The 27,930-nt window shown below is 49.0% G+C and overlaps 2 protein-coding genes across 3 annotated transcripts; both read right to left on the bottom strand.

The window, feature by feature from the left end:
• Positions 1 to 12,198: 12,198 nt before the first annotated feature.
• LOC124671547 lies at positions 12,199 to 17,735 on the bottom strand. The gene is made up of 3 exons (XM_047208223.1): positions 17,515 to 17,735; positions 17,084 to 17,219; positions 12,199 to 16,457 (listed from the first exon to the last, which is right to left on the bottom strand). Exon 3 carries the CDS (start codon positions 16,231 to 16,233, stop codon positions 12,400 to 12,402), a length of 3,834 nt encoding a protein of 1,277 aa, XP_047064179.1. The 5' UTR covers positions 16,234 to 16,457; positions 17,084 to 17,219; positions 17,515 to 17,735; the 3' UTR covers positions 12,199 to 12,399.
• A 5,358-nt stretch (positions 17,736 to 23,093) lies between these two features.
• On the bottom strand, positions 23,094 to 26,909 carry LOC124676008. Of its 2 annotated transcripts, XM_047212099.1 has the most exons (2): positions 23,613 to 26,909; positions 23,094 to 23,460 (listed from the first exon to the last, which is right to left on the bottom strand). In XM_047212099.1, exons 1-2 carry the CDS (start codon positions 26,852 to 26,854, stop codon positions 23,211 to 23,213), a joined length of 3,492 nt encoding a protein of 1,163 aa, XP_047068055.1. In that variant the 5' UTR covers positions 26,855 to 26,909; the 3' UTR covers positions 23,094 to 23,210. The 2 variants fall into 2 exon arrangements, with proteins under 2 accessions (XP_047068055.1, XP_047068049.1); XM_047212093.1 differs by having other exon boundaries at positions 23,139 to 26,909.
• Positions 26,910 to 27,930: the final 1,021 nt, after the last annotated feature.

Below are 27,930 nucleotides of genomic sequence, written 5' to 3'. Positions count from 1 at the left end.
ATACCTTCCTCTTGGGGTTCCCAACGAACGTGTGAAATACACGCCATCAGCTTGTCAGGCCAGCCGAAAGGTCGAGTGACGACGATGCGCTTGGACTCGTCGACCTGGAGATGGGAGATTCCAGCAGCCGAAGAATTCCTTCTGAGTTGACGTTGTAGTGGACGCTCCCGAAGGCCATCTCCATGTTGCCTTGTAGACCGGAGAAAGTCGTGCGAGACGAATCGTTATGTGGGGTGAACTCGTAGGAACCGAAACGAATCGGGCTTCCCAAACAAGGCGATGACGGTGTTGATGAAGCTACCGATGACATGTCGGGTTCAGCCGATGTCCGATCTTGTGCCGACAGGGTTCCCACAGACGGCGCCAATTGTCGAGGGTACTCCTCGCCAATGCCCTCCGATAGGGGCTTAGGTTTGATGGAATCCTGCAAGCTGACACGAGACATCAGTTCACAGACAAGCGGGGAGAGCGATTTACCCAGGTTCGGGGCGCTCGATGAGGTAAAACCCTTACGTCCTGCCTGTCTGTTCTTGATTATGATGATAATGGGTTACAATGGGGTGAGTTCGGTTGAGATCTCGTCGAGATGGCTATTGCTAAGGTGACCTAGCTCTAAGCTTTTGCTGGCTAAGATTGCTAAGATTGATTGTGTCCCTCGGCAGCCCCTCTCCTGGCCTTTATATATGAGGCTAGGTCTCAAGAGGTCTCACCGAGTACAACTAGGTTTACAGTAGTTTTAGATCCGATCTTTCCTTGTTCGATCACTTCCTTGTCTTGCCCGTCAACGAACCTTCTAGTGCGCCGTCCTAGTGGCCCATCTCGCCTTCAAGTGTCTTCATGGGCCTCCAATTAGTCAATACAGGATAGGGTAATGTGGGTTACCCGAAGGGTAGTGCCCACGTCAGCCGGAAAATGCATAAATATGACATAAAGTATGCATAAAACATGTAGATATCATCAATAATGTGGCATGGAACATAAGAAATTATCGATACGTCGGAGCGTATCAGGACTCGGTTGCTTTTTTTGTTTTTAGGGTGTTTTAAAATCGTGTGGGCAACTAGGCGTTGGACTCGTCCCAAAATTTTGTTTTGCCAAAAACAACAGTGTCGACGTACCTATCACGTGCGCTAGTAGTAGGTTGATATATCACTGGCATACCTACCATCTACACTAGCGGTATACCGTTACCACCAGTGTGTTACCATTGGCGCAAGTTGGTGCACCAACGGTAAGCCATTTTGGTCCTCCGGCGGTAGGCAATTTCCTAGTAGCGATGCGTAAGTTTTGTGTGGTGATTATAGGAATCATCTTGTGATGACTTTACCCAGGCCATGGTTTGTATTGGGGACTCGCAGATCGGTAGGCACTTTCCTAGTAGCGATGCGTAAGTTTTGTGTGGTGATTATAGGAATCATCTTGTGATGACTTTACCCAGGCCATGGTTTGTATTGGGGACTCGCAGATCCCATCGCAAGTGACTGATTCACAACCCATTTATGAGTCCAAGTTGTAGGTGTAGGATGTGCAGGTCGAGAAGTGCCTTGTGGCTTCCCTCGTTCCCAAGATCGCGGTAGAGGTGGCCGCAAGGATGGCCAACACTAAGAATACAAATCCAAGAATCACATTGATGAGGAGACAACGATGCGAGTTGCATAGAAGGGGAAAATGAAATGGATCCCCATCATGTCCAACTTTGTTTTGTAGAAGATGTGCGAGCTGATTAAGACCAGCATTCAAACTGACATGAGCTTCAAGGGAATCCATCTGACTATCATGGCTAAGGTACTCCTGGAGCACTGCCGTGTACATCCACCTGAAGAAGTGGAGGGTGAGGTGGCTCACCGTTAGAAGGCTCCGCTATCTTAGTGGTGCAAACTGGTGAGAGGAGAGAAAATGCATCCTCCTGGAGGCTAAGCACTACCACATGCACGTCTGATTTAGCACATTGTCCTCCAACATTGTAGTACTTCATCATTCATTGCTAACTAGCACAACTAACAAACTGTCTTCCAATCATAAGATCACCCCAAGGGCGCGAGTTCCTGAACCCGCACATCGCCACCTATGATGATATGCAGACCATCTTCTCGGTTGGCCACACCAACGAAAAGTACGCCCCGGGATCAAGTGAGCCCCTGGGTACACCTCCAGTTGGGCCTTCACGTGAGGATGTTGACTCCGAGGAGTCTGACATGGTGGTCCTCTATGGCACCACTAAGAAGCCTACTAATGCCCCAAAAAACGTGTTTTCACGTGATAGGAAGAGGGGTGCCTTCACGGGCGATGAGATCGTGGCCTTCACCCACCTAACCTCGGCTGTGAAGGACAGCATGCATGCCATACAGGACAACAAGACCACCGATATGCACCCTGACTTGTAGCATACATTCATGGACATTGTTGGCTTCATGCAGGGAGACTTTCATGGCGGCGCTCAGCCACCTCATGGAACACAAGGCCCAGGGTAGAATCCTCTGGCTCAGAACCTACCTGGCCAAGTACTACTAGAACCTTTAGTGGCAGCCTTGGCGGCCCATGGTAGAATTCATGTTGGGCATGCATGCATGGAGGTGATGGTGATGGCGATGATGACTTCATGATGATGATGGCATAGATTTTAATTGTAACTAAGGCTAAAAAACTTCGGATGGCTTGTATATTTTGATGAGGTGATATATACTAACCCCTCAGGTGATGTTGACCTTGTGATGTTAGGGTGACACTCACTTTTGTTATTGTGGTAGGTTCACACCGTAGTTGTAGTCGTAGGATGAACTTGTGATCCACTTTTGGTAATGATGATGCATGCTCCTCTTAGTTACTTATCTGGTGTGTACCTGTGATGCTTTCTTATAACTTCATTGATGTTTATGACCATGTTCCTTATTTCTTCTTCTTCTTCTTCTTCTTCTGCCATGTTAGTGGTATCTAGTGTTCAGAGGAAGGCATCCAAGAGCAAGTCAATTGTTTCTCCAGGAACAACTACAGAGGGTATGATACTTTTGAGGAGGCACAAGAGAATTTTCAGATTCTTGGTTAATCGGGATATGTCTATTCAGGCTATGGATCATCAGCCAATGCCCTATCAACCAATGCATCATCAGCCAATGCTCTATCGACCAATGCATCACCATCCAATGTCTCATCAGCCAGCGGATCATTTGTCAATGCCTCATCGGACAATGCATCATCAACCACTGCCTCTAGAAGGAGCACTTCAGGTACGATAGATTAGGGTAAATGATTTCATCATCGTTGTCCTGATCGTGGTGATCGTCAGGTTCTTGTTCTTATGGTTTCTCTATGATCAAATGTAACATGCAATGACATGGTAGTATCACCATATTTGAACCATGGTAGTATCATGTGTGCAACCAAACAACAATATTTCTCATCAGCATAGCAAAAATGAGACCACCAAACAAACAAGGCTTTGTTGCCCACCCAGTACATGAAAATGCTTCACGAATTACCAAACAAAGGCCACTTCAGCACATGGCTCATTTCGGACGGGCTAACGTCCACATGCCCTGCCCCCACTGAGCGCAAGAATCCACCCAGGATACCAAACGCGCCCATCATGACCGTCTCAACACATCATTGGTAAGAGTACCACACTGTTGTGTGGTCCAACCATCCAAGTGCCATCCGGGGGGGGGCACCTGCAGGGATCGCCACAGAACATTTATACCATGGAAATAGAAGAATATATTGGACCCAAATGAACTAGAGTTGGTCTGACGTGTGAGTTAGGGCTATCTCCAATGGTGGACTGCACTTTAGATAGTCAAACTCTCTGTTTGGAATTTTGGATCTGTTCGCGGTGGCCTGCAAACAGGGAAGAGGCCTAGGCTCGTATGCGGTTGCCAACGGCTCCAACGGCGCCACACATTTGGTCCGTGTCATCACTATTTTAGGAAATTTTCATGTCCACATTTCAAACTTTAAATAATTCAACTAGAAGCTAAAAAAACAAATGATCGAAATTACTACAGCAAGATAGTTAAAAACCGTCCTTGTCGGCATACCCAAAGTCCAAAAGGATGAGACAAAATGTAAGTGTGATCGAGTGAATCATCGCATCTTGATCTAAGATCATCATATTCTTCTCCAACCAAGGCCACTGGATAGGATCCATGGACTTGGTCATGGGAGTTCCCATGCTCTTGGCCTCCTCGGTGAGTAAGGCGAGCTTCAACTCCTTTTTGCTTGTTATCTACCACCTTTGCTAGTTGTACGAGCATTGATTTCTTCAATCTGGAGCTTCTTTCTTTACGACCTCCTCTTTTTCCCGGGGCTTCCTCTCGTCCCTTGACAACCAGGACGCACCCGGTGCATGGCTTGACGAGCGCGGGGGATTGTACGCGGACAAGTCGTAGCTCATAGCTTGAGCGATGGCCAGCACTTGGCCGCTGACCAAAAGCGCCACTTGGGCGGCCATGGACTCGACGTTAAAGCGGGCCTTAACTTGGGCAGTGTATGCCAAGGCTTCAGCCCTTTCTTGGGCGGCCGCAGCAACGTCAAGCTTGGTCTTCACGTTGCCTCTATGGCCAGCTCGCTTCCTTGGCTCCTACGCCCTCTCCTCCAGCTTGAGCTCCTTCTTCGGCTTGACCAAACCGGGTACCGTGCCCTTTTTTTGGTGACCTCAGCCACGAGCTGGGGACGGTCCGATAGCGACGGGATCTGTGGCCACTGCGGCGGGAGTTGTGGCCTCGGGGGACGGGAGTGGCATCTGGTATGGTTCGAGGCAAGGCAGTGGGTACCATGGTCTCCATGGGTTAAACTAGGGCATAGGCGTGGGTGGAGGCTGGAAGAGAGTGGGTTGGGGGGAGTGTGTCTGACTCGCGCGATGCCAACGCGCCAGCTATCCACTGGACCGCAAAACCAGCCTAAAAATGGGGTGAGAATGGGCCGTGGTCCATTTGCGGTCGTTGTTGGGCCTCAAATTTTGGCCCCACGGATAACAACAAAGACGATCTGTTTGCGGGTCGTCGTTGGAGAAGGCCTAAACAGGTTCCACGTCACGGTCATGGGGGGCTGTGGTGATGGCAGCCTACAACAGCTAGTCTTATGGTGAGCTTCACATCATGAATGGTGCCTATCACATCATGAATGGTGCCTATCACAGCTAGTCTTATGGTGAGCTTCACATCATGAATGGTGCCTATCACATTCTCAGCTTAACTACATCTTGGCATGGACCATCTTGAGCTCACTTAATCCACCATCTCTCGAATAGCTAAAAAGATGCAATCAATTTAGAAGCTTTTTTTTCTTTTACCATGATCAATCTTGAAGCTTCGAGCGCCTGCCTATCTGAACTGATTGCAATGTGGTACATACTCCCTCGGTTCTATATTAATTAGCGCAAACTTATTACAAAGTTGGAATTTAGTCAAAGTTGTACTAACATGGAACGGAAGGACTAGTCATGCAGATAATGTTTTGGTGTGCATAAATTAGCACAAGAAATGGCTCTGCATAAATTAGCCAAGTAGCATGTGTCTGGCGGGCTCCTTTGTCTGTAACTATATAGCCTAGTACTACAAATTATTCTGAGAAGAGTGAACCGGCCATGTGACCACATACAGTTCTTCTGTAGGAGTTCGGCCCTAACGAAGATCAGTGTGGTTATGTGGGGACCTTGGAATCCTGTAAGATCTCTAGGAGAGTGCAACGCAACAGTTGCAGAATCGGGCATCCAATGTATCCATCCATCTTCTCATTTGCAAAAGAACACGTGATGGGTCTAACGAAGTAGCTTTATTGTATCTAATTACTTGGCGAGCATGCAAACACATAGGGCTTGTGGTGTTGCTATCGAAATCATCAACAGGGGTGGCCTTTTTTCATATATACAATGAATGTGGATGCTGCTGGAGCATGCTCGTGAACCCAAAGTGAGCTAAAGTTGCTGAAGAAAATGGTATTGGATTTGGATTGCAGAAATACTGAAGCAAAGACTAGAGCTGAAGAAACCAACAACCAGAGATGTACTGAAGCAAAGACATTGGGCATTAGTAATGCCTGCCTACGGCATCTCTCTACCATCATTGATCCAATCATAATTGTCTTCTGCTCTCAAGTTGTGATGTGGGGGCACTCACAACCTATGCTAAGATGGTCCTGTTTTGTGGCCTAGAGCCATCTCTGTCTCTTTAGACCATTGACAGTTGACATCATTGATTCAAACTTCCCCAAAATTTCCAAGTTCCAACGATATGATTTATGAAACCACTGTTAATTGTGCATGTTACATATTTAAAAAAAATCGTGTTCTGGAGCTCTCTAGCTAGGTCTATGGTTTGCCATTATAATGACTATTTTTGTGCGATAGTGTGACACCCAATACTGAAAAAAAATATATAGGTTTTGACTTTTGACGAACAACTAAAATAATCTCCTAAAAGGCACCACTACAATCAATGGTACCACGCCAGTACTACGGATTTCTAGTTGAAAAGAATTCGATCTTGTGAGCCCTACACAGGAAAAAAGCATATGGTACAGTGCAACAGCACATGTCACATGGAAGAGTCCCTTACGGCGTTCAGTTCTTGATGGCGCCATCAGAGCTCTTCGGTATCTCAGGAAATGCAGTAACACCAAGCTTCAGCATCTAATCTCAGTTGCCTCTCAACATGTGCAATCCACATGGAGGTACTAGCATCCTTCAAAAAATGACCTGTCGTAGCTTATTTGACAACGCCAAAGTTTCATGACTTTGCAATGCATTTTCCATTATTATAACCTATATAAAGGTTAGCTGATTTAGAGCGTTGTCTTTACCTTGGCTACTGTTCACGAGCTATTTATCTCCAATTGGCTATAGACACGTACGGCTTCCTCTTCTCTTTCTTACCTGCTCCACCGCACAGATATTTGGTGTTTCCTTTTTTTTTTGGCATGGTAGGCAACCGGTTACCGGTTCCTCTCCTTTTTTCGCTGCAGATATTGGTGTGATTGCAAACCGGTGATTGAGGTTTCCGTCTTAGTCAAAGCGGTGCTACTGGCCCCACCTCCACCGCTTGGTTTGGCATGATAAAATCTTTCGTTGCAAACCCGAGAAATAGGCAACCCAAACGGACCACGTCTCTTTTCTTCCTCTCCATCGCAGTCGCCGTCTCCCATCCTTCTCCCTCGCAAAAATGGTGTTGCGGCACAGCGGTGGTGTGAGGCAAGGAAAACCATGTCCCTGGCGAATCTAGGGTGCAGCTTGCAGCGGCAGCCGGGGACGGTGCCCTCGGCGAGGACGGCGCCCTTGGGGCGTTGGAGGCGACCTTGCGGCGGAGCGGCTGGCGGCAACCACGTCGGGCCGGACCAGGCAGGGGCCGATGGAGCAGCCATGGGCCGGGTTCCCACTTCTCCGCCGCTCCATGTCCTCTGGCCGCCAGTCCAGGCTCCATCGCCGCTGCTCCACGTCCTTTGGCCGCCAGTCCAGGCTCCATCGCCGCCGCTCATCAACAACGCGGTGAGATCCTTCGCTTCCCTGGCATCCCGTCCCATGGCAACGGCTCTTGGCACGGAGGATCCTGATGGTGAGGCCCTGACGCGGGGGCCTCCGTCACATCTCCTTCGGATGGTCCGTGGTGGAGGTCGCGCCCTCATGCGCTCCTCTCCTGGACGGCGCCCCGCTCTCTCCATGGTATTCACGCATCGAGTCTTCGCGGCGGCACCCACTGCAGCTCGACGACGCCGTTGTCATATGGAGTGAAGGAGGCGTCGTGGCATCTTCACCGGTTAATGCATACGGGCGAGTTATGTCCATGTCCTGCAAGGCTCTAAGTCGCGCGTATTCCCACCGCCGGAGGCTGCCGGTGGTGTTGGAGTTGGTGGACCGCGACACCGCGTATGTCCGTGAACATTCTGGCCTGCAGGTGTTGGGTCCCACAGTCGCCGACCTAGGGCGTGGTGCCGGCGCCTGCTCTGGCACCTCCAGGCGGCGGTGCTGCAGGATGGCGGTGCCCGTGTGTGTCCGAGTCGAGCCTGTGCTTGCAGGCGGTACACCTGCTGCCTACTAGTGGATGGCGGTCGCGCGGAAGGGCTCCCAAAAATGTTCGAGCTGTTCGATCCCACAGGGTCCTCAGATTGGGGAAAAATCACCTGGTATACTTCACTGTTTCGTTTCTGGAAGCTATCGGCACAGTAGTTTCGTTTCGTTTTGCCTCGGTCTCGGTCGGGCGATCTCACAGTCATGGAGTTGCCCCTGATGGCGCCCATTGCAGGTTGCAGGATCAGGAGGTGCCAAGTGGCCAATGCCAAGGTTCATCTCAGCTGCGCTTAAGGCCAGAAATTAAGCGATTCACCATCCATGGGGTGCATCCTAGGTAGGCTCCTGGTCCTAGAAATAGTACTCCTATTTTGAGTCACCAAAAGTCCAAAATCCTATCTATGTATACTATACTGTTCTCCCCCAATTAATTAGTTAATTACATTGACGAGTATAAGTGCATCTACTCAATTTGAATTTTTTTCAGCTTTTGCACGGATGTGTATTATCTTTTTTGTGCTTGCAAGCAAGGTCTTATACAAATTGGGTTTGGAAGATTTAATACATTGGCCAGATATCTCTTGCGAGTTTAGAATAATATGTTCGAGGATATCAATTATTGCTATTTATCACTGAAGATATATTTTCAAAGAACACCAAAAGTAGCATATGTGTATATTTTTCTTCGCAGCATGTCTGAATGATGTTATATGCTCATTTTTGTTATCATGCCCATGCTTATTCACCCCCGTCCTTACTTAGTAGTCAGCCCTTCGGTTTCGGATTAGCTGCCATGAACACCGACAGCTCAGTCGTACTATGATATGCTATATTTTTTGGTAGAATTTTTTTACATGAACATTGACAATGCAATAGTTCATCTAACTTTCTGAAAAAAATGCAGTTTGGAGAATATAGAAGATGATGCAGACTGTGTCAGACAGATCCTTAACAGACATGCTTATTCAAATATGCATTATAAAGTGGACTAAATAAGTTAGAAGACAACTACCGAGTTTGATTTCTATTTTGTTTGGCAATATATATTTTAATCAAAATATATTGGTTGGGAAGATACCACTAGAGTGTTAGTGATGCTGCAAACAGAGAACTTCACTTCAAGCTATTAGGTTTCATGCATCATTTGCATCTCAGATTTTCAGACCAAAAATAAATCAACCTTTTCTCACAAGTGAGGCCATCATGTAGCTTGCTCATAGGTAGAATCGGTGTACATATGGCATGGCACAGCTTTGATCATGAATAATAGAAATTGGATTGGTAGTCTGGTCGTTTTACAGTAGAAAAAAGATAATTATTAGAAGAGAAATCTTATTGAATTGGAGATTTGTTTTGCAAATTACATATCCTGTTTTTGCTTTTGTGTAACATGTGAGTTTTCAGAGAAGCTATTGAGTTTCTGAACTTTTCAGAGAATGTGTATGCAGTTTTGCTGCATATATAAGACCAGAAGTGCTGGTGTGGTCACGGCAATAACTGAACTAAAGAGCGACGAAAAGACGGAGATAGATGACCAAGTGGAGAGTTGAATGCAGACTGTAGTTTGTATCTTTGTAAGAGAATTACATGTATATAATACAGTCTACATGCGACCTCCAAAATCAAGTAGTTTCGCTATTTTCTAAAATGAATTCCTACTAAATAGCTATATGCAATTATCTTAGTTGTAATGTTCTGCTTGTGTCGAACTCTGACTGTTGAAGCTGAGCAGTTGTCCTACTCTCTGTACTAGAATTTGTCCTCTTTATTTAAACTAGATGATTGTTCTACTCTATCTGTTAAAAATCTACTGCTGCAATGTATTTTCAGCATGCTATAATACTAAGCACTTATACAGTCCCATATCTTCTATTTTGCTTACTAATGTTACTATACACAGCGAACTACTACTGCTGCGGTTAGTGTATTAATGTAGCAACTAGAAATTTTCTGTTGCATTTGCATAATACTGTTGGACTTTCCTGTATGACGACTGTATTCAACATAGTGAAGACTAACTTTTTTGTTTCATCCGTCTTGCTATTACTCCTGATGATTGTAGCCAGCTTGCTTAGTAATCTCACATGGTTTTGTATATTTAGTTCTACTTTACATTTTCAGTTCTAGCTTATTAGTATGAACACAAAGAGTAAAACTTAGTATACTAAGTACATGGAAGAGAAAACTGGAAACATGTCAGTTACTTTCTTTATAAGCGTAAGTAAATTCTCTTTTGCCAACTCAGGAAAGCGGAACATACCGATTTGAGGTCAGCTCGGATTCAGTTGAGTTGATTCCTTCCGCCACCTCCTGTCCGAGTACGATCGACTGCCGTCATTACCTCCTCTTCGTCCAGGGCCTTATTGACAAGATCTGTGACGCTGAAGCACTGAATCCCAATCAGCAGCAAGGTTCCATTGTCGTGCATGCCGATGGAACAGAGCTTCTTCTCTTCTAATCTGCAGCTTGGCTTCAAGTCTCGGCTGACGGTAACACCGTCTCGACATTCTCCCCTTCTTCTCTCCGGCCTAACTCCTCGACACGGACATGGCACCGCGACGGGACAGAAGAAGGGGAACGGGAACACGAGGATCCTCGGTGGTGATGCTGCGGCGGAGCACGCGGCTGGTCCTCGACACGGACATGGAGCTGCTGCTCGGCGACCAGGGAATCCACCGAGTGATCATGGCGCAGGGGACAGCAGGCCCAAGCCGATGGTGCTTCCAAAACTGGTGGACGGGCGTGCACTGACGCGCGTGGAGCTTTGCCGGGCGGCAGGTGAGGAGAAGAAGGACACACATGCATTCCTGCTGACCGACGAGTCGCTACCAGGGGAGATGGAAGGGAGTGAAGAAGGTGGGGCGGCGCCGGTGTGCGGATGAGAGGGCGTGCTGTCCGATTTTGGGATGGAGCACACTGTCCTCAAACTACTCACACCTCGGGATAGGAAGGGGATGGCACGCAGTGCTACCTACTGCGGTGCTGCCTCTAGATTCCCTCTCTTTACAATTTTTTTTTGCAGCAGCAACGCGTGACTCCCATACTACCTGCTAACTGTAGATTCGCTCCATTTTCTAGCTCATTTTTGCATTGCCTCCCATGTTGTCTACTTAGCCAACACTAACTTTGTGAAAACTAAAGCGAAAGCAACATGAAAAAGACAAATGCATGCCAATACTAACTTACATACAATATTTTGATCACAACAATCAGATTACACATCCTTGAAAAAGTGAGACATTTTGTTTCTCAACAGCTCATACAATTATCTAAATGTGACCAACTACACCGTCATTCTTTATTATGGAAAAAGAACTCACATTGACATTTTAAAAAAATAGATGAAAAATAGATAATGCTCGCCATATATGCTAACAGAACAACACCACGGGCGCGGCGTGCCGCGCCTACGCTTCCTAGTCACATATGTATTACTTACAAAAAGTTCGGTTTGGTCCCAGAGTCCGTGTAGTGTACATAGCTTTTCCACATGCATATATAGTATATAGAGATAAAATATGTAATTACTCACGTCAGATGCAATCAATCGTGTAAGTTAGCAAGCTTCCAGTTTTGCTCCGGTGATGGCCAAAACTGTTAATAGCACACACCATGGTAACCATATTGGAGATGAACCCCTCTAGTCCATTCCTGTCTGACAAATGTAATGCAACTTATAAAAGCTATAATTCGAATCCAATATTGGTTGAAGAGACATTGAAGGCAGAGATTATTCAAATAAAATACAGTCATTTGCCTTTTTGAAGGGGCATACCCTATTTGCTTACTAAATAACAGGGATGAATGATAACTGGAATAACAATGAATAAAGATCTTATCATAACTCACAGAACCTAGTGATGCTGTTCTTCTCAAGATACATATAGGCGATCGGTTTCCAATGTGAACCAATAAATATATCAAGAAGAATGATAGAAGTAGGTAGACATTTGCGCAAACCTGATCTTGCAGCAATATCTAGTTCATTTGCTGGGGAAAGAAATTTGTAGGCAGCCTTTCCCTTGGTTTTTTATGCAAAGCTGATTCGAACCGAGATACTCTACCACTGCGCCAAGCCCACCCTTCTTACTTGGACTTCACCGAAGCACAAGAAAGTTAGGAGTTCCAATCTTTCTTCATCAAACCAACCCGCTACAGACAAGACATGATTCTACTCGTGTCCAACCTCCACATCCACACCATACTTTCATATCATAGGAGATGCTTCACTGTCTGAAGACTTCTCCTCTAACTAAACATTGATGCATATTAATTCAAGAACAAAGACCATAATCATTTGTCTAGCTAATAGAAGGCATAAGCCAAACATACAACTTAGACACTTACACACTCACAGTTCCCATTCCAAGTACAATAGACATTACAATGGCAAAGAAGAACAATGTTCAAACATCCCGCACAGGTGGCAGTGTGTCCGTTGCAGTGTCATGGCTAGGACATCCCCAGCAAGGAAGCCACCTTCCTTTCTTTTTCTTCAGCCATTTTGCTATACCACTTGACAAAATAATAACAACCAGAAGGTACACCACCACGCAACATACTACCACCAAGACAAATATTGAAGTCCTGAACTTTCTGCAACTTCCAGCTGCATAAGCTGTCATCAGAGCCAACAGGTCTAGTATCATGATGACGTGCAGTGCTTGGAGCGGAACCTTCTTCTTTCTCACAGATTTACTCAGCAGAAGCAGGACAACGGCAATAGATGACATGAAAGAGATCGAATTGAAGACAAAGAATACCAGGTAGCGCCTGTAGTTTATGTCTTTAAGCACCGGGTTACCAGCCTTGTAACCGCTCGAGGTGTCATCTGGCCAGAAGCCACCAGGTGGGTTTAGACCAGCTTGGTACGCAATGGATGCAGCAAGAATCGCAAGCAGCATCAAGTACTTCTGTCTTTTCCTTTCCTTCTTATCGTTGATCTGGGGGGCTGAACCCGGAGCATTATTCTTCTTGTTTGACTCTTCTGAACTATCCAGCGGTACACCGGAATCAGTCTTTAGATGAAAAATCTTCCGCAACCATGTCCTTAACCAGGTCAGTGGCCCTTCTAATGCACCTTGTGTTGATGAGAGCACAAGAAATTGGACTGCAAGACATATCAGAACTGCAGCAGCAATGACAATGAGATAAATTACCGACTTTACTTTCCTGCAGCTTCCTGCAGAATAAGCAACTAGGAGGCCGAGCAATCCCGCTATCAAGCACACACGTAGTGCATATGACTTGATCCCATGCTCACATGATTCTCTGTTAACAAGAAGTATGATGACAGCCACAGATGACACAAATGAGACACTGTTCGAGTAGTAGAAAACATCATACCGCCTTGGGTGGCTGTCTTGTAGAACTGGATTTCCTGGCCGGCCACCCTTACTGTGCTCATCAGGCCAAATGCCTCCTGGAGGGTTCAGGCCAGCTTGGTACGTGACAGTTGCTGCCAGAATAGCAAGAATCAAGAGCAAATTACGCCTTCGCTCCAAGTCCTTCTCCATGGCATCTCTGGACTTCTTATCTGTCTGAGGTGATTTTGGCAGTACACAGTCTTTCCATCCAGGGATTATCCTTTTGGAAACACATTCTTTCCATCCAGGGATTATATGCCTCGATACTAAAACATGGAGAGAAACATATGCAACAACAGGAAATATCACAACTGATATGTAAATAGATTTTGTTTTCTCCCTGCAGCTCCCAACAACAAAAGCCCCCATCAGCGCAAGCATGTCAGTTATCATTGCTGTCTGTACTGCGCGGCGTTTTATAACCCTGTTGCTCATCTTTCTACTCAGGAGCATAAGGATAATGACAAGGGAGGCTGCAAATGCAGTGGCATTGAAATAAAAGAAAGCAAGGTATCTCTTATGGTAATTATCCTCAAGAATGGGGTCACCAGCCGAGTGATCACTCACATTTGATGTCCAGAAACCACCTGGTGGATTTAGACCAGCTTGATATGTCAAAGACACTGCAAGAATTGCAAGGAGCAATAGATAAGTCCGTGACTTCTTCAGAAGAACATCCTCTGGATTTCTATAGCTACAATCACTACTTTTCTCTTCATGTTGTGCAGCTTGACCATTCTCAGTGCCGCCAATCTCTAGTTTAATTTCACCACCATTCTCTACACCAATATGGTGACTGGACATTGGCTGAGCATGATTTTCTGCAGCATCCCCATGGCTTCTGGGTAATATAAGTTGCTCCTCAGAGGATTTCTCCATCCTGAGGTCACCAGATGCTGCATTCTGGTCCACCGAGCCCTGCAATGGCAGAATACCATGGATGGGCTTTCCACTATCACTTGGTGAAGATGGTCCCATGGGTATTGCAATCTGTTGACTGCCAGCAAATTGTACTTCGATGTTGTGTGTGTGAATTTCCTCGGTAGTTAGGGCATCTGTCGATGATGAGCATACAGTTTCAACAGCTTGCTCACTCCAATCATGAGACTGGTTTAGCACACTGGGGTTATTTTCCTCCATGCTATTCAAATCACTGGCTGATGCAGATCTCACATCTCCAGTTGATACAAGATTACTGTCAGCAGAGCAGGACTGCAAATTGGACACGCCACCATTTACTTCTGTATCTCGACTTGAATGCTCTGTATATTGCTGCTGACTTCTCTTTGAACCAAGTTCTCTATCTTGCTGGGTTCGCTGAGAATCAAGCTCTGTGTCTTGCTGGTGAGTTCGCTGAGAATCAAGCTCTGTCTCTTGCTGGGTAGTATGCTGACAATCAAGCTCCGTGTCTTGATGCTGAGTTCGCGGAGAATCTAGCTCAGTGTCCTCTGGTTGAGTTCGTTGAGAATCGAGCTCTGTACCTTGCTGGTGAGTTTTCTGAGAATCATTTTGCTTCAAATTAGATAGGTGACTGTCCCGTCCCCATGACAGCATACTCAGAAACTTATTAACTGCTGGCTTCAGCTCCTTATCTATCCAAAATGTTGCAGTTTCGGATTGAAGAAACATAACAAGGATCAGAACACAGATTAGAACCACAATAACAATGAGTACCACCGACAATGATGTTGCAACATTCCTGCTGCTCCCTGAAGCATAAGCGCCAATGAGACCAAACAGATCAGCTATCACGCACACAAATAGCGCTTTGGTCCTTATCCCATGCATGCTTAACTCCGTGCTCAGAAGCAGTATGACAGTGACCAAAGATGCCACAAAAGAAGTGGCATTGCAACACGTAAATATATTGAAGCGGAGGCGGTTGTGTCTGCGGAGAACAAAAGTACCTGGGCGGTAGCCATGAACATTTACACCCCAAAAGCCACCAGGTGGATTCATCCCAGCTTGATATGTGATAGTGGCAGCAAAAGTCGCAAGCATCAGTATGAACTTGCGAGCCTCTTCGATTTCTTCTTCCTCATCTCCGCTGTTCCTTTGCTCGCCAACGCCAGAGACAGGGCAAATTGATAGCATCTGCTTTATATGATTTAGCATGCCATGCAGCTTCTCTAGAATGAGATGTAGGATTTTCTGTACCTTTTCTTTAATCCACATTGGAACTACCCTTATGAATACTAGAATATGAATCCCGATATAGACAAACACGGCACAAACTAGCACCAGTATGTAAACAGAGGACCGTAGTGCTCTGCAGCTCCCTGCAGCATATGCCCCCATAAGACTGAAAAGGTCCAGTATCATGGTTACCTGCATGGAGCGAAGCCACAAACGCTTACTTGCCACTCCCCTACTCAGAAGCAAGATGATCAATACCAGAGAAGTAGCAAAGGCTGTGGCATTGCAGTAGAAGAAAGCTTCATATCGCCGGAAGAATTTAACAGGAAGGAGGGGATCACCGGGGATGGCGCTGTGGTGAAGAGTGCTGTCCATCTGAAACCCTCCTGGCGGGTTCAGTCCAGCATTGTAAGTGACACTGACAGCTAAGACAGCCAGAAGCAGCAAATACTTGCGCAACCTCCACAAGAACTCGAAATCAGCCTCAGTTCTGGATTCAGGGCTACCGGCGGCTGCTGACCTGCTGGGCGTGCCACTCCGAGAACCTTCTCCGCCAATGTCAATGGCTGCCTCAACATCTTGCATGTTTCCTTCGTCGGCTGCTTTATCTTCCATCTGACCATTGCCTGGTTCAGATGTAGCCATGCCGTTCAGCATCGGTTCGGTGGCTGGCTCGGGCTGCTCTCTGCCGGCCGCCGTACCAAGCTGTGGCTGAATGCTTGCACCGTGCTCAGTCATAGTATCAGGACTGATTGACGTGCACAAGCTCAGACAACTGGACAGCCTGCTTCGAGGTTGGTGTAATGTCACTAATGTGAGAATGGTACACGCAGGAGAAGACTGGTGAAGTCAATGCCCAAACAAGAAGCACATAAAACATCAAAAGGAAACAGGGGAAAATACAGAGAGATGCGTGGGGGCCCGCAGAGTGGTCAGCTCTGAGTTGCACTCTATGCTTCCATCTGCAGAAACAGGTAAGAATTTCTTGGATGAGATCATATATCTGAAGGATTAAAGATAATTCAAGGATGGTTTTGAACAAGAAAAAGGCAAAGAAGGCTGCTAGGAAGTCCATTAACCAAAGGAAAACAACATAAAGTGAGCACGTTTAAAAGGCTACCCTGCCTGCTTGGTCCCCACACTGATAACCTCAATATCATTTATTTATTTTAAAAACACCATATGATTTATTAGATGTGTATGCATGCTTCTTAATAAAGAAAGTGTGAGCTAGTGTTGTACTTAGTCTGCCACAGTCAACTATGGGAGTTCACACTGGGTTGGTGTAAAGAGGTTTTTTCAAAAATCAGATCGTAAGCCCAATTGTTATATCGTAGCTGGACAAATTTCTTGTGCAGTTTCTCATGTTGGAAATAATGCATGTACAACAATACCAGCCATATACCCCTCGCAAAAAATATCCTCTTTCTTCTCTGGATACCTAGTTCCAACAGCTATGCTCACATATGTAAAGTAACTAACTAGTAAAATTAACTGCTAGTGGATAAGTGGCTGACTATTTGCAATGCTAAGTAAGTTACAGGCATCCAGCCTCTCAACAACCGAAGACAGGAAAAGAAAATAATACCTGGCAAGGGAGGAAGGTGTTGCAATGCTCACATATAGCCCTATAGCCAAGGTTGCAACTTTGAGCTCGCATCCAGAGCCATAATCAAAATGAAAGATATTTCCCTCTCATTTCTCTGGATACCTAGATCCGATTGCTATCACCAAAAAACACGCACATTGATAAGTAAGTTGTGGGTCGAGACTCTAACAGATTCTGATTCTGAAGTGGATGGGGAAGTGGTAGACCATTGGTAATGGTAAGCTACACACATCCAGGCACAACTGACAACCGAACACACGCAGAGAGAGAGAGAGAGAGAGAGAGAGAGAGAGAGAGAGAGGGAGAGAGAGGGAGAGTGAGGGGGAGAGAGAGAGAGAGAGAGAGAGAGAGAGAGAGAGAGAGAGAGAGAGAGAGGGCGAGAGGGCGAGAGGGAGAGAGAGAGATCATACCTCACATGGACTGCAACAATGTTCAGGTGGCCACACTGGAAGCCGCCATCCATGAGTCCTCTGCCGAGGCTGCAGGTTCGAGCTTGCACCCAGGGCGATGGACAAATGAGCTTGATTCCAGATGGCCACACGGGGGAAGCACACTCGTAAGCTTTCTTCCAGAGACAACAATGGTGTGAAACGAGTGTGAACGCTGAACAAAAGGGAGAGACGACCGGTGAAGTCAACAAAACAATTGGCGGGAACAGAGCAAGACCCCACAGCAGTAACACCCCAACGTAGTACTAGTACTATCAGGCTATCATCTAGTGGTAGTGGTAGCTAGCTTATCAAGTTGGTTGTTGGACCCTGATAAATGTGCAAGCAATCGCAATCCAGATTATTGGAATGGTGTCAAACGAGGTACAGCAGCATAAGCAAATTGCTGAATCGAGCTGGACCGCGGTTTCGACGGGTTTGGAACATGTACTCGATAAATTAAGCTTAAGTTAGGTAGCAGTACCATGGGTTGGAATACCTGGCTGCAGGCACTGTGAGGCAGTGAAACGGAATCTGTAGACTGCGACGGTTGAGAGTTGAGACTGGAGACTGGTAGGTAGACCACGCCGGCGGCCGTCAATCATCGCAAGAAAGGCGAAACGTATCACCGCCACTGGGTCCCGACGACAAGTCACCCCCGCCTAGCTCCCACATCTGTCATCTCTGGCATGGCTTTTGTGCGTGCGAGCACCGCCGCCGTGAAGCGCCGTTGCCCCGCAGTTGCGCGGGACACGGGCAAGGCTTCACAGCAACCATCGGAGGCACTGGCCTCGCTCGGTAGCACGGCCACCGCCGTGCCCGTGGAGGCATTGGTCCGAACACCTGACGGGCAGGCCGCAGCCACGGTGGGCATTTCGCCCGTTCTGCCCAGGCAGCATCATTCGTCGCGACAACGGCCAGAACAGCGTGCACGGCGGGGCGCCGTCGGCGTGGACAGGAGCAGTCCATCGACGGCTGCCCGGACCAGTCAGTTGTCTTTGTATCACGCTTCTCCGGACAGCGCTACGAGCGCGGCCAGTGTGCAGTGTGCAGTGTGCTTGTACTGGTGGAAACCTCGGCCGTCTATTAGAGCATGTCTAACAGCCCCGTATAATCCGCCCACCCCGTAAAATTCCGGCGGGATACGGGGCAGGCACGATTTGGGGCGTCTAGCAGACCCCGTATTCGGGCCGGCCCGTTTCGGCGGAATACGGGGCCCGGGAAATCGGCCCCGTCGCCCCGTACTTATACTGGGTGCAGGTGCGAGTGAGGGGTTAACCCCTCATTCGCAACCCTACCTCCACCGTGCGCCGCCGCCTCCGTACTTAGCTCCGGCGAGCAATTCCTCACTCCTCCGCGCCGCATTCCACCCCAGATCCGGCATGGACGCCCGCCGCCGCAGTACCGCCTCGCCGGCGAGCGGATCGAGCGATCCCGCTCGCCGGACAACGTGGAGGATGCGTGGCGGCGCCAATGCAAGAGATCCGCCGCCGGGAGCCGGCGTGCGGCCTGCGAGTACGCCGGCGCCGCGTACGTCCCGCCGAAGCTCGTTGACTTCGCGGCGGGCGGGCGCCGGTACAACGAGGATCCGCCGATGAAGCCGATGAGCGGGCCCAAGTTCGACGAGTGGCGCGCCGGCCGGGAGCGCCGCCGGCCGGGCGAAGGAGGCTTGGAGCAGCGGGAGCACCGGCGCCGGAGGAGCTCCGCTCGCCGGCGAGGAGGAGGAGGCCCCCGACTTGTTGAAGGAGCTACGACAGTTCCTCAAGGACGACGCCAAGAGGAAGAGGGCGGAGGAGGAAGAGGTGGCGGCGGCCATCGCCGCCGCGAAGGAGGCGGAGTTGCGGGAGGCGGAGACGGAGGCGGACTCGTACCTAGTCGACTTCCCCGAGTAGGATCGCGCATTCTGGATGTAGAATCGTTGATCCGTATGTATGATCCGTAGTATGATCAATGAAATTGAACTTCCCGGGGTTTTTATTTTTGAAAATACGGGGCGAAATACGGGGTCTGCTAGACGGAATGGCTCTTCCGTTAGCAACTTTTCGATACAGGGCGAAAAAGCGGCGAGATACGGGGCAGAAATATAAGGGGCCTGCTAGACATGCTCTTAGAGCATCTCCACTCGTTTGCCCTCCCCACGCCGAAATCCGGGGAAATTTACGTCCGGATTGGACGTAAATTTGGCGTGGGGAGGAGTAGTTTCCCAGCCGCGATCTCAGGCCAAGATGGCGATTTAAATTTGAAAAACGGAAACTTGACAAACTACGGCATAAAACGGTCGAATTTAGACTAAATTTAATGATATTTATTATATAGAGGACGAAGTTCGTACATAGAGACCGAATTCGACTATATTTCGAATTCGGCTAGGGGAATACAACTGTAAATATGAAAACACGGCGCTCTACGGAGGGGGCATCGTGAGCCTCGGCGAGTTGCCGCCCTCGATGTGCTCGAGGACGTTGTGGAGCGTCCTATCCGGCGCGCTCCACCAACGCCGGCGACCCGCGACGTTGTTGCGCGCAGGCGGAGGTGGCGGGCTGTCGTAGGACGCCAGTTCGCGCTCCCACCGCTGGAGAAAGAACGAATTCCACCGAGTGTAGTTCTCGGGGTGGTGGCGCGGGTCGGCGCGTTCTTCCTCCGTCATCCCCATCCGCGCCTCCTCGATGGTGACGTCGAGGGCGTGGCCCTGGGGAGGCGGCGGGATTGGCACGCCACCAGCGCTTAGCCGCCACTCGCCGCCGGGGGGCCTCGTGTCCAGCGGGCAGGGGTACCCCGCCTGGTGGAGGAGGTGCCCCTCCCACGTGTGGAGAGATCGGCGGGGAACCCGTTGTTGGATGCGCTGTCGTCGTCGTAGAACGCCATCGTTGGAGGTGGAGGTGGAGGGTGAGTGGAGGGAGAATGGAGGAAGAGTGGAGCAGGGGCGTCGCGGCGAGCGGAGTGGCTTTAAATAGGCGCGGCGGGCGCGGCGTGCGCCGGCGATTAATGCCGCGTGGAAGACGATGCGTGCACGGAAGACGATGCGACGGCATTAACTCGCCGCGTGGAAGCTATGCGGCCGGCGAATGCTGACCGGCGGCAGGCTTTTACAGCGCGCGGAAGACGATGCAATGAGGACGACGATCGGTGTCTCTCGCCGACAAGTTGGGGCCACCAGACGCGCGGGAAGTTTCCTCGCCGTTTCGCGCGCTTTTGTTTCGTCCGGAGTCCCCGACCGCTCCCCGGGGGGCCGAGGATGGCGTGGGATCGCCGGATGAATTTAGGCCTAAATCCGGACGAAATCGAGGAACCGGGGGCGCGACTGGGCCGAATTTCGCCGTCCGGATGGAAAAAACGTCGTTCGGGGGCCTCGTCGGGGAGACGAGTGGAGATGCTCTTAGGCCATCTCCAACGCCGCCACCCAAACGAACGTGTTGGGCCATTCGTCTTGAGTCGTTTGGATGGCCGCACGAATACGTGGATAGGTGAACTTGACCGTCGATCCGTTTGGATCGCGCAGTGCGCCCAACGCGCGGACGCACCCCAAAAGTAAAATACAACAAAAATAAGGAAAAAAGGAAAACAATTAAATCAAAACTATATTTCATTAAACATATGCGGCAAATTTATACATATGCCCTATTTTAGACAAATTTAAACTACAAAAGAAAGCCCTCTATATGGGCTTTAAACTAAAAATATATATAAAACCCTATCCTAGGGTTTGAGGAGGACGAGGTGGCCGCCGGTGCGCCGCCTAGTCCCTGTGGGCCTTGTCGCCGTGGGCGTCGACGATGTCCCCGGGCGGCGATGCGCTGTTGTGGCTCGACCGTGCCGGGAACTCTAGCCACGGCGACCACTGGGCCTCTTCCCAGGCCGAGTGGGGGTCCGGAGCCGCCCGCTACTTTGCCGCAGCAGCCCGCAGCTCCGCCTCCTCCCTAAGGCGGAGCTGCCTCTCCTGCCACGCGGGGCGCATGGTCTCCTGGCGCCTCTCCTGCTCCGCCAAGCGCCTAGCCTCCTGGCGCCTCCCCTCCTCGCGCCGGAGCCTGGCCTCCTCGCGCCGCCGCCTTGCTTCCTCCTCCCGGCGGGCCTGGTCGAGCAACGCCCATGCCTCGGTGTCCTCGACCGCCTGCCGGGCCTCCTCCTCCATCGCGGAGGTGCGGATGACCGCCGCGAGATGCGGCCACTTGGCCTCCTCCTCCGCCGCGGACAGCGCCAGAGCGGCGCGCATGTTCGGGTCGTCGTCGTCCTCTGGCTTCGGCACCAGCGCGCGGGCTGCGCCAATGCAGTGCCGACGCGGGCGGCCTCTCCGATGTAGAGACCGCCGCGGTGTCCCCCAGACCTCAACGCCGGCGGAGGATGGCGGCTGCTGCTGGCCTCGCCGTCGTTGGCGCCGGGAGCAAAAGCCCACTTTCGGGGCCATGGCGGCGGTTGCGCTGCGTGGGGAGTTGTGGAGTGTAGTGGGAAAGTGGACTAGATAGGGACAGATCCCTCCCAGTCCACATTTAATAGGACGCGCGCCCCCACCGACAGCTAGGCCCATGGAGGCGAGCAGGCGAACGCGCGAGGACGCCGCGTGCCACCCGCGGCCGCGCAAACTTAAATGAGATATGATAGCTTCTTTATGGTCTAACATTCTTGCCAATACATTATCCTCATTCGGGGGTCGTCCCGGACACCGCGGCCATCCCCATTTGCGATGTGCGGCCGCGTTGGGCCACGGTTTTGTCCGTTTCGACCCATCCGGGCGCACGGGCGTGGGATTGGTCGCCGTGTTGGAGATGCCCTTAGGCCCCATTTGGTAGGCTGGGCCGATTTCCTGCATGACTGCGCCACTGAGACGGGAATGCTTCCGTGTTGCGAACGGACCATGGACCAGAAAACGCCTCTCGTTTGGTAACCTGGGTCGAAGCTTTTGGCCTAAGTCTGTTTGGTTTTATAGGAGCCAAGCTTTAGCATCACCACTTATTCACATGGTGATATTACCTCTCACCTTCTCACCTATCATAAAGCCTCATGACGCTTCTCACCTATCACAAAACCTCACGACGCTGTCACGAAGCTTGGCACCACGCCGGTGCGCGGAAAGACCACTATGCCACTCTCACCGACGGTGGCCAAGGCGGCGTGCACAATACTGGGCTGAATATGATAGGCCTGAAACTTTCGGTGTAGCACAATAAGAAGTTAAGAACGTCGCCACCACTAGCTACACCTACACGATTACCGCCATGAATTAGAATTACTGCCTATCACATTGCAAAGCCTGATCGTGCCAGCATCTACTCTAGCTAAAGACTAACTTTTCTTAGATGAGATCATCTCAGAAATGACCCTGCAGCTCAAACCTGAAGTTAAGGAATAAAACGCAACAGCATTGAACAAGATAGAAAGATGGATGGAGGAACACCAACTTCTCTGTCAGAATAAAGTTCAAAATTGTCAGGACAGTTTCTCGGCATAAACCAGTTTTACAAAAAACAAAAAGAGTGACAGTGGTATGCACCAAACAAATGATGGAGAAAAACCTAATTCCCAGCTTGTTACTCTATTAACATGGCAAGTACATTAACACTGAAATGATTTCCAAGAGCATACAACAGGCAGCATTACCAGTAGCGTTCAACAGAGTCTGAAAGTGCAGATAATGCTGACGCCAAATGGCTGCAGATAATACAGAAAAACAGATGCCTAATTAACTAAATAGAGTTCTTCCAAAAGGGGAGCTTCAAACTTGCAGTCCAGGTTCGGGTACCACCGCCGTGTTTGTTCTTGAAGCATGATAAAGATGTCCCCAGGAGCAAAGCCCAATCCTCTGTCGCTGTTTCAGATATTTTGCGATTCCCCTTAACAAAACAACCAGTAGCACAACATATACCAGAGCACCCACGACCAGCCCATAGACATACACTGAAGTCGTCAAATGGCGGCAGCTTCCCGCAGCAAAAGCTGTCATAAGAGCCAGCAGGTTCAGTATCGTGATCAAGTGGAGCACCTCAAGTGGCACGTCATTCTTCCTGACAGATTTACTCAGCAGAAGCATGATGACGACGATGGATGCCATGAACGCGAAAGAATTGAAGCAGAAGAATATCTTGTACCGTTGGTGGTTAATGTCATGAAGGATGGGATTGCCTGCCATATGGCGTTCATCATCAGACCACAATCCACCAGGTGGGTTCATACCAGCCTGGTATGCGATCGATGCTGCTAAGATGGCAAGAAGCATCAGGTACTTGTGTCTCTTTCTCACTATTTTCTCGCAGTCTGAAGCTTCTGGACTCCCGGAAGAAGTCATATTTTGTTCAACATCTCTTCGAGATAGAAAGCTTTGCAGAAATGATATAAACTGGGCCAGTGGTTCTCCTAGTGCCGAAGAGAGTAGGACCTGAATAAAAAGGGAGACCAGAACCGCTATAGCAATGACGAACAGATAAATGGCCTGTTTAATATTTCTGCAACTTCCTGCAACATAGGCAATGAGGAGGCCAAGCAAGCCCACCACCAAACAAACACGCAGCACATACGACTTGATTCCATGCTCACAGGATTCCTTATTAACAAGTAATATTGTGACAACCACTGACGAGACGAATGAAACTGAATTTGAGTAGTAGAACACATCATAGCGTTTCCGATGGGTATCCTGAAGGATCGGGTTGCCTGGTCTGCCAGTAACATCCTTGTCATCAGACCATACACCTCCTGGAGGGTTCATGCCAGCTTGGTATGTGACAGTCACAGCTAAAATAGCAAGGGTCAATAGCAGACTGCGCCTTCGATCCAACTCCTTCTCCCTGGTATCATCCCCAGCGTTATCGTGACCTGGTTGACTCGGCACTGGCCACAAATGGTTTCTCCAGTCTCTAGGTATTACGCGTATTGCTATTAGGACATGAAGAATAACATAAGCAAGGACAATGCATACCGACACTAATATGAAATATTGCTTTTTTGCCTCCCTGCAGCTCCCCGTAGCAAAAGCTCCAGTCAGGGAAAGTAGGACCACTATCATCATCCCTGGCAACACACGCCGTTTCATAACCATCTTGCTCATCATCTTGTTCAGCAGCATCATGATTATGATAATCGATACCATAAAGGCGCCGGCATTGAGATAGAAGAATGTGATAAAGCGGCGATGGTAATTGTCCTCGAGTATGCGATCGGCAGCTGAATGGTGATCTTCACTTCTTGACCAGAAACCGCCTGGTGGATTCAGACCTGACTGGTACGCTAGAGATACTGCAAGAATGGCCAGAAGCAATAGAGATGTGCGGGTCTTCTTCAGATGCTTCTCAGTTTGGTCATCAGCATTTTGAGTGGGTTCTTCTTGAATGCTGTCAGTATGGCCATTCTCAAAATGTGCAAGATGGGGATTACTATCACCCATCTCAGTCTGATGGTTATTGTCTTCAACTGGAATGCCTAGTTCAGCAGAGCCCACATTACCACTGTCTTCCATAGGAGCAGAAAGCCCTTCCTCCACTTTGTCATGGTGACTAGTCTCTCCATTACTACTGTGACTGAGAGACATAGTTTGTTCAACTGAAAGAACAGACATATTGTGATCATCAGTTGAAGATTGCTGCCTCATATTTGCAACATGCTGGTTGTCCACTGGCTGGTCTTGTGGTTCAGGTGATGGATACTCTTGCTCTCTGCTAGATCTAGTCACCTCCACATCTGCAACTTGCTGGCAGTTTGTAGACCCATACTCCAGGTTAGGCAGAACATCCTCGGTATTCTCTGAATGTTGACAGTTCCCTGATGGATGTTGTGAGCTGGACACATCCTCCTCCTTCATATTTGCACAAAGTGGGTCATCTCCAGACTGACACTCCAGGTTGAACACAACATCCTCGACACTTGCTGATTGCTGGGTGTTCCTTGATGAGTGCTGGGAGTTGGACTTAGCCTCCTCAATATCAGAAATTTGTTGATTGTCTGCAGGTGCATGCTCCTCACTATTCTCGCCCTCTGTGATATCTGGGACTTGCTGATTGTCTGCAGGATGGTCTTGTGATTCAGGGGTATTAGCTTCTGTTGCTGCATCTTCTCTGCTAGCAAGAGGACCCCCCTGCTCTGCATTGCTCGATCTGTTGTTCAACGAGAGTTCCCTGCCCAGTACATCCATGCACCAGAGGCAGTTTGATTTGACCTTTTTTAGCAAATTTGCTACAGGTCCGTACACAAAGGTTGCAGCTAAAATTGTAAAGGATGCCAAAACTATGACGATAATAAACACCACATAGAATGATGTAGCTACATCTCTGCAGCATCCGGCAGCATACGCAACGATCAGGCACACTAGGTCAGCTACCACACACACAATCACTGCCTTGGTCCTTATTCCATGTCCACTCAATTCCGGGCTCAGAAGCAATATGACTATGACCAAAGATGCCACGAAGGAGGTCGAATTGAAACTGATAAATATATTGTAACGGCGAAGATAGTTACTTCGGAGAACAGAAGTAGCTGGGTGATGCTTGTAAGAAGGAACTGCCAAATGTATGCTAGAACCATGCTCATTTTCAGCCCAAACGCCACCCGGTGGGTTCAATCCTGCTTGGTATGTGATAGTAGCGGCAAAAGTCACAAGCATCAAAATGAACTTGCGAGCCTCCTCGACGTCTCTCTGGCTGATCACTTGCCTGTCAGGGACACCCAATTTGGTTAGAATTCTATCTAGGGCTGTCAGTAGCTTCACTGTCAATGCTTCTGGAATAACTTTTGTGGGCACAAGGATATGAATCCCAATATATAAGAAAACTGCAAAGACTAGAATCCAGATGTAAATGGATGACTTGACTGCCCTGCAGCTTCCAGCAGCATAGGCCCCCAGCAGGCTGAATAGATCAATTATCATGGTCAATTGCATTGAGCGGAGCCATATCACCTTCTTTGTCACACTCTTACTGAGAAGCAAGATGATCAAGACAAGAGATGCAGCGAAAGCTGTTGCATTGCAGTAAAAGAATGCATTGTATCGTTTAGAGTAGCCGTCGCGCAGGATAGGGTCACCAGCATGATGGCCGTCCTTGTTTAGTGTCCAGAAACCCCCTGGTGGTGTTAATCCAGCATTGTATGTCACGCCAACAGCTAGGACTCCAAGCAGTACCAGATATTTACGCAGTCTCCACAAGAGCAAAAAATCGTCTTTGGTGCCGGATCCATGGCTACTCGGTCTAGACGATCCATTGATGGAAAATTGCCTGGTGCTGCCATTACCCATGCCAAACTCATCATTTCTGCCTTCACTTAAATCATTCCCTGGTCCCTGGCTATCTGCGGTGCTGCCCACATCAATGCTGACCTCGGACTGCCTGTCGTCTGCCATATGTTTGCTCCCTGACTGAAATTGCAAGTGTCAGGCCCTGAGTTGCTCTCTATTCTTCCCTCTGCAGCAACGGGTAAGAGTTTTCTTCGATGAGAAAATATATCCAAAGGATTCAAAGATAATTCAAGGATGGTTCTGGACAAGAAAAAACACCTAACGCAGATACCTAGTTCTAACTGCAATTACCACAAACGGCAGATACATGAAAAAGAACCTAAGCTTTCCCCTCAGAAAAAAAGAGGTACTTTTTGATCGAGGATAACAGATTCTGCAGGGTAACTATCTAGTAAAATACTAAAATTAACTGCAGGTGGATAAGTGGTAGACTGTTTGCAAGTGTAAGTTACACACATCTAGGCCTAACAATTGGAGACGGGAAGAGGTAGTCAGAGATCGATCATACCTGGCATTGGAATTTGGAAAGCAGTGCTGGTAGGGGCTAGGGTTCTACCGGGTCTAGGGCGGAGGTTGTAAGGGTGGAAGTGAGAGCGGAGAGGCTGGAGGACTCGGCGCCGGCGGCTGGGCGCCGTCGCGGAGGAAGGAGGCGGCGGCTAGGGTTGGGTGCGGCTGGGCGCAGGGGGTCTCCCGTCTCCCTTCAGGAGACGAGACAGTATGATATTGAATATTTGTCTGATTAATCACGAAGGGTACATGTGTTTATATAGGAGGACGGCCTCCTCTAAACCCTAATTTACTTGGGCTAAGCCCCTAATTTACTTGTGCTAAGCCCACAACTAGCCACTAGTGGGCTTCTTGCGTGTATAGGTCAGACTGACCATAACATCTCTCCCCGCCTTCTCAAACAGCTCGTCCTCGAGCTGAACTTGTGGAAACTGCTGGTGGAGATCTTCAAGCTTCTCCCAAGTCGCCTCGTCCTCTGGCATGCCTGTCCAATGCACCAAGACGTGCCAAACACCACGTCGCTGCTGGGCCTTCATCACGCGAGCCACACTCGCCGGGGCAGGCTCGAGACGCCCATCCGAAGTAGGTGGAAGAGCTGGTGGTGCAGACGGAGGGTCGCCACGGTAGGCCTTCAGGAGGCCGACGTTGAAGACGTCGTGGAGGCGCGAGCCTGC

The sequence above is a fragment of the Lolium rigidum genome, chromosome 1, assembly GCF_022539505.1.
Source record: "Lolium rigidum isolate FL_2022 chromosome 1, APGP_CSIRO_Lrig_0.1, whole genome shotgun sequence".
Lineage (NCBI taxonomy): Eukaryota > Viridiplantae > Streptophyta > Magnoliopsida > Poales > Poaceae > Lolium > Lolium rigidum.
This window is presented reverse-complemented; position numbering and strand designations above follow the sequence as displayed.

Bases quoted from the DNA above. Each gene is read 5' to 3' on its own strand.
- LOC124671547 (XM_047208223.1), bottom strand. From the start codon at position 16,233: ATGACTGAGCACGGTGCAAGCATTCAGCCACAGCTTGGTACGGCGGCC.
- LOC124676008 (XM_047212093.1), bottom strand. From the start codon at position 26,854: ATGGCAGACGACAGGCAGTCCGAGGTCAGCATTGATGTGGGCAGCACC.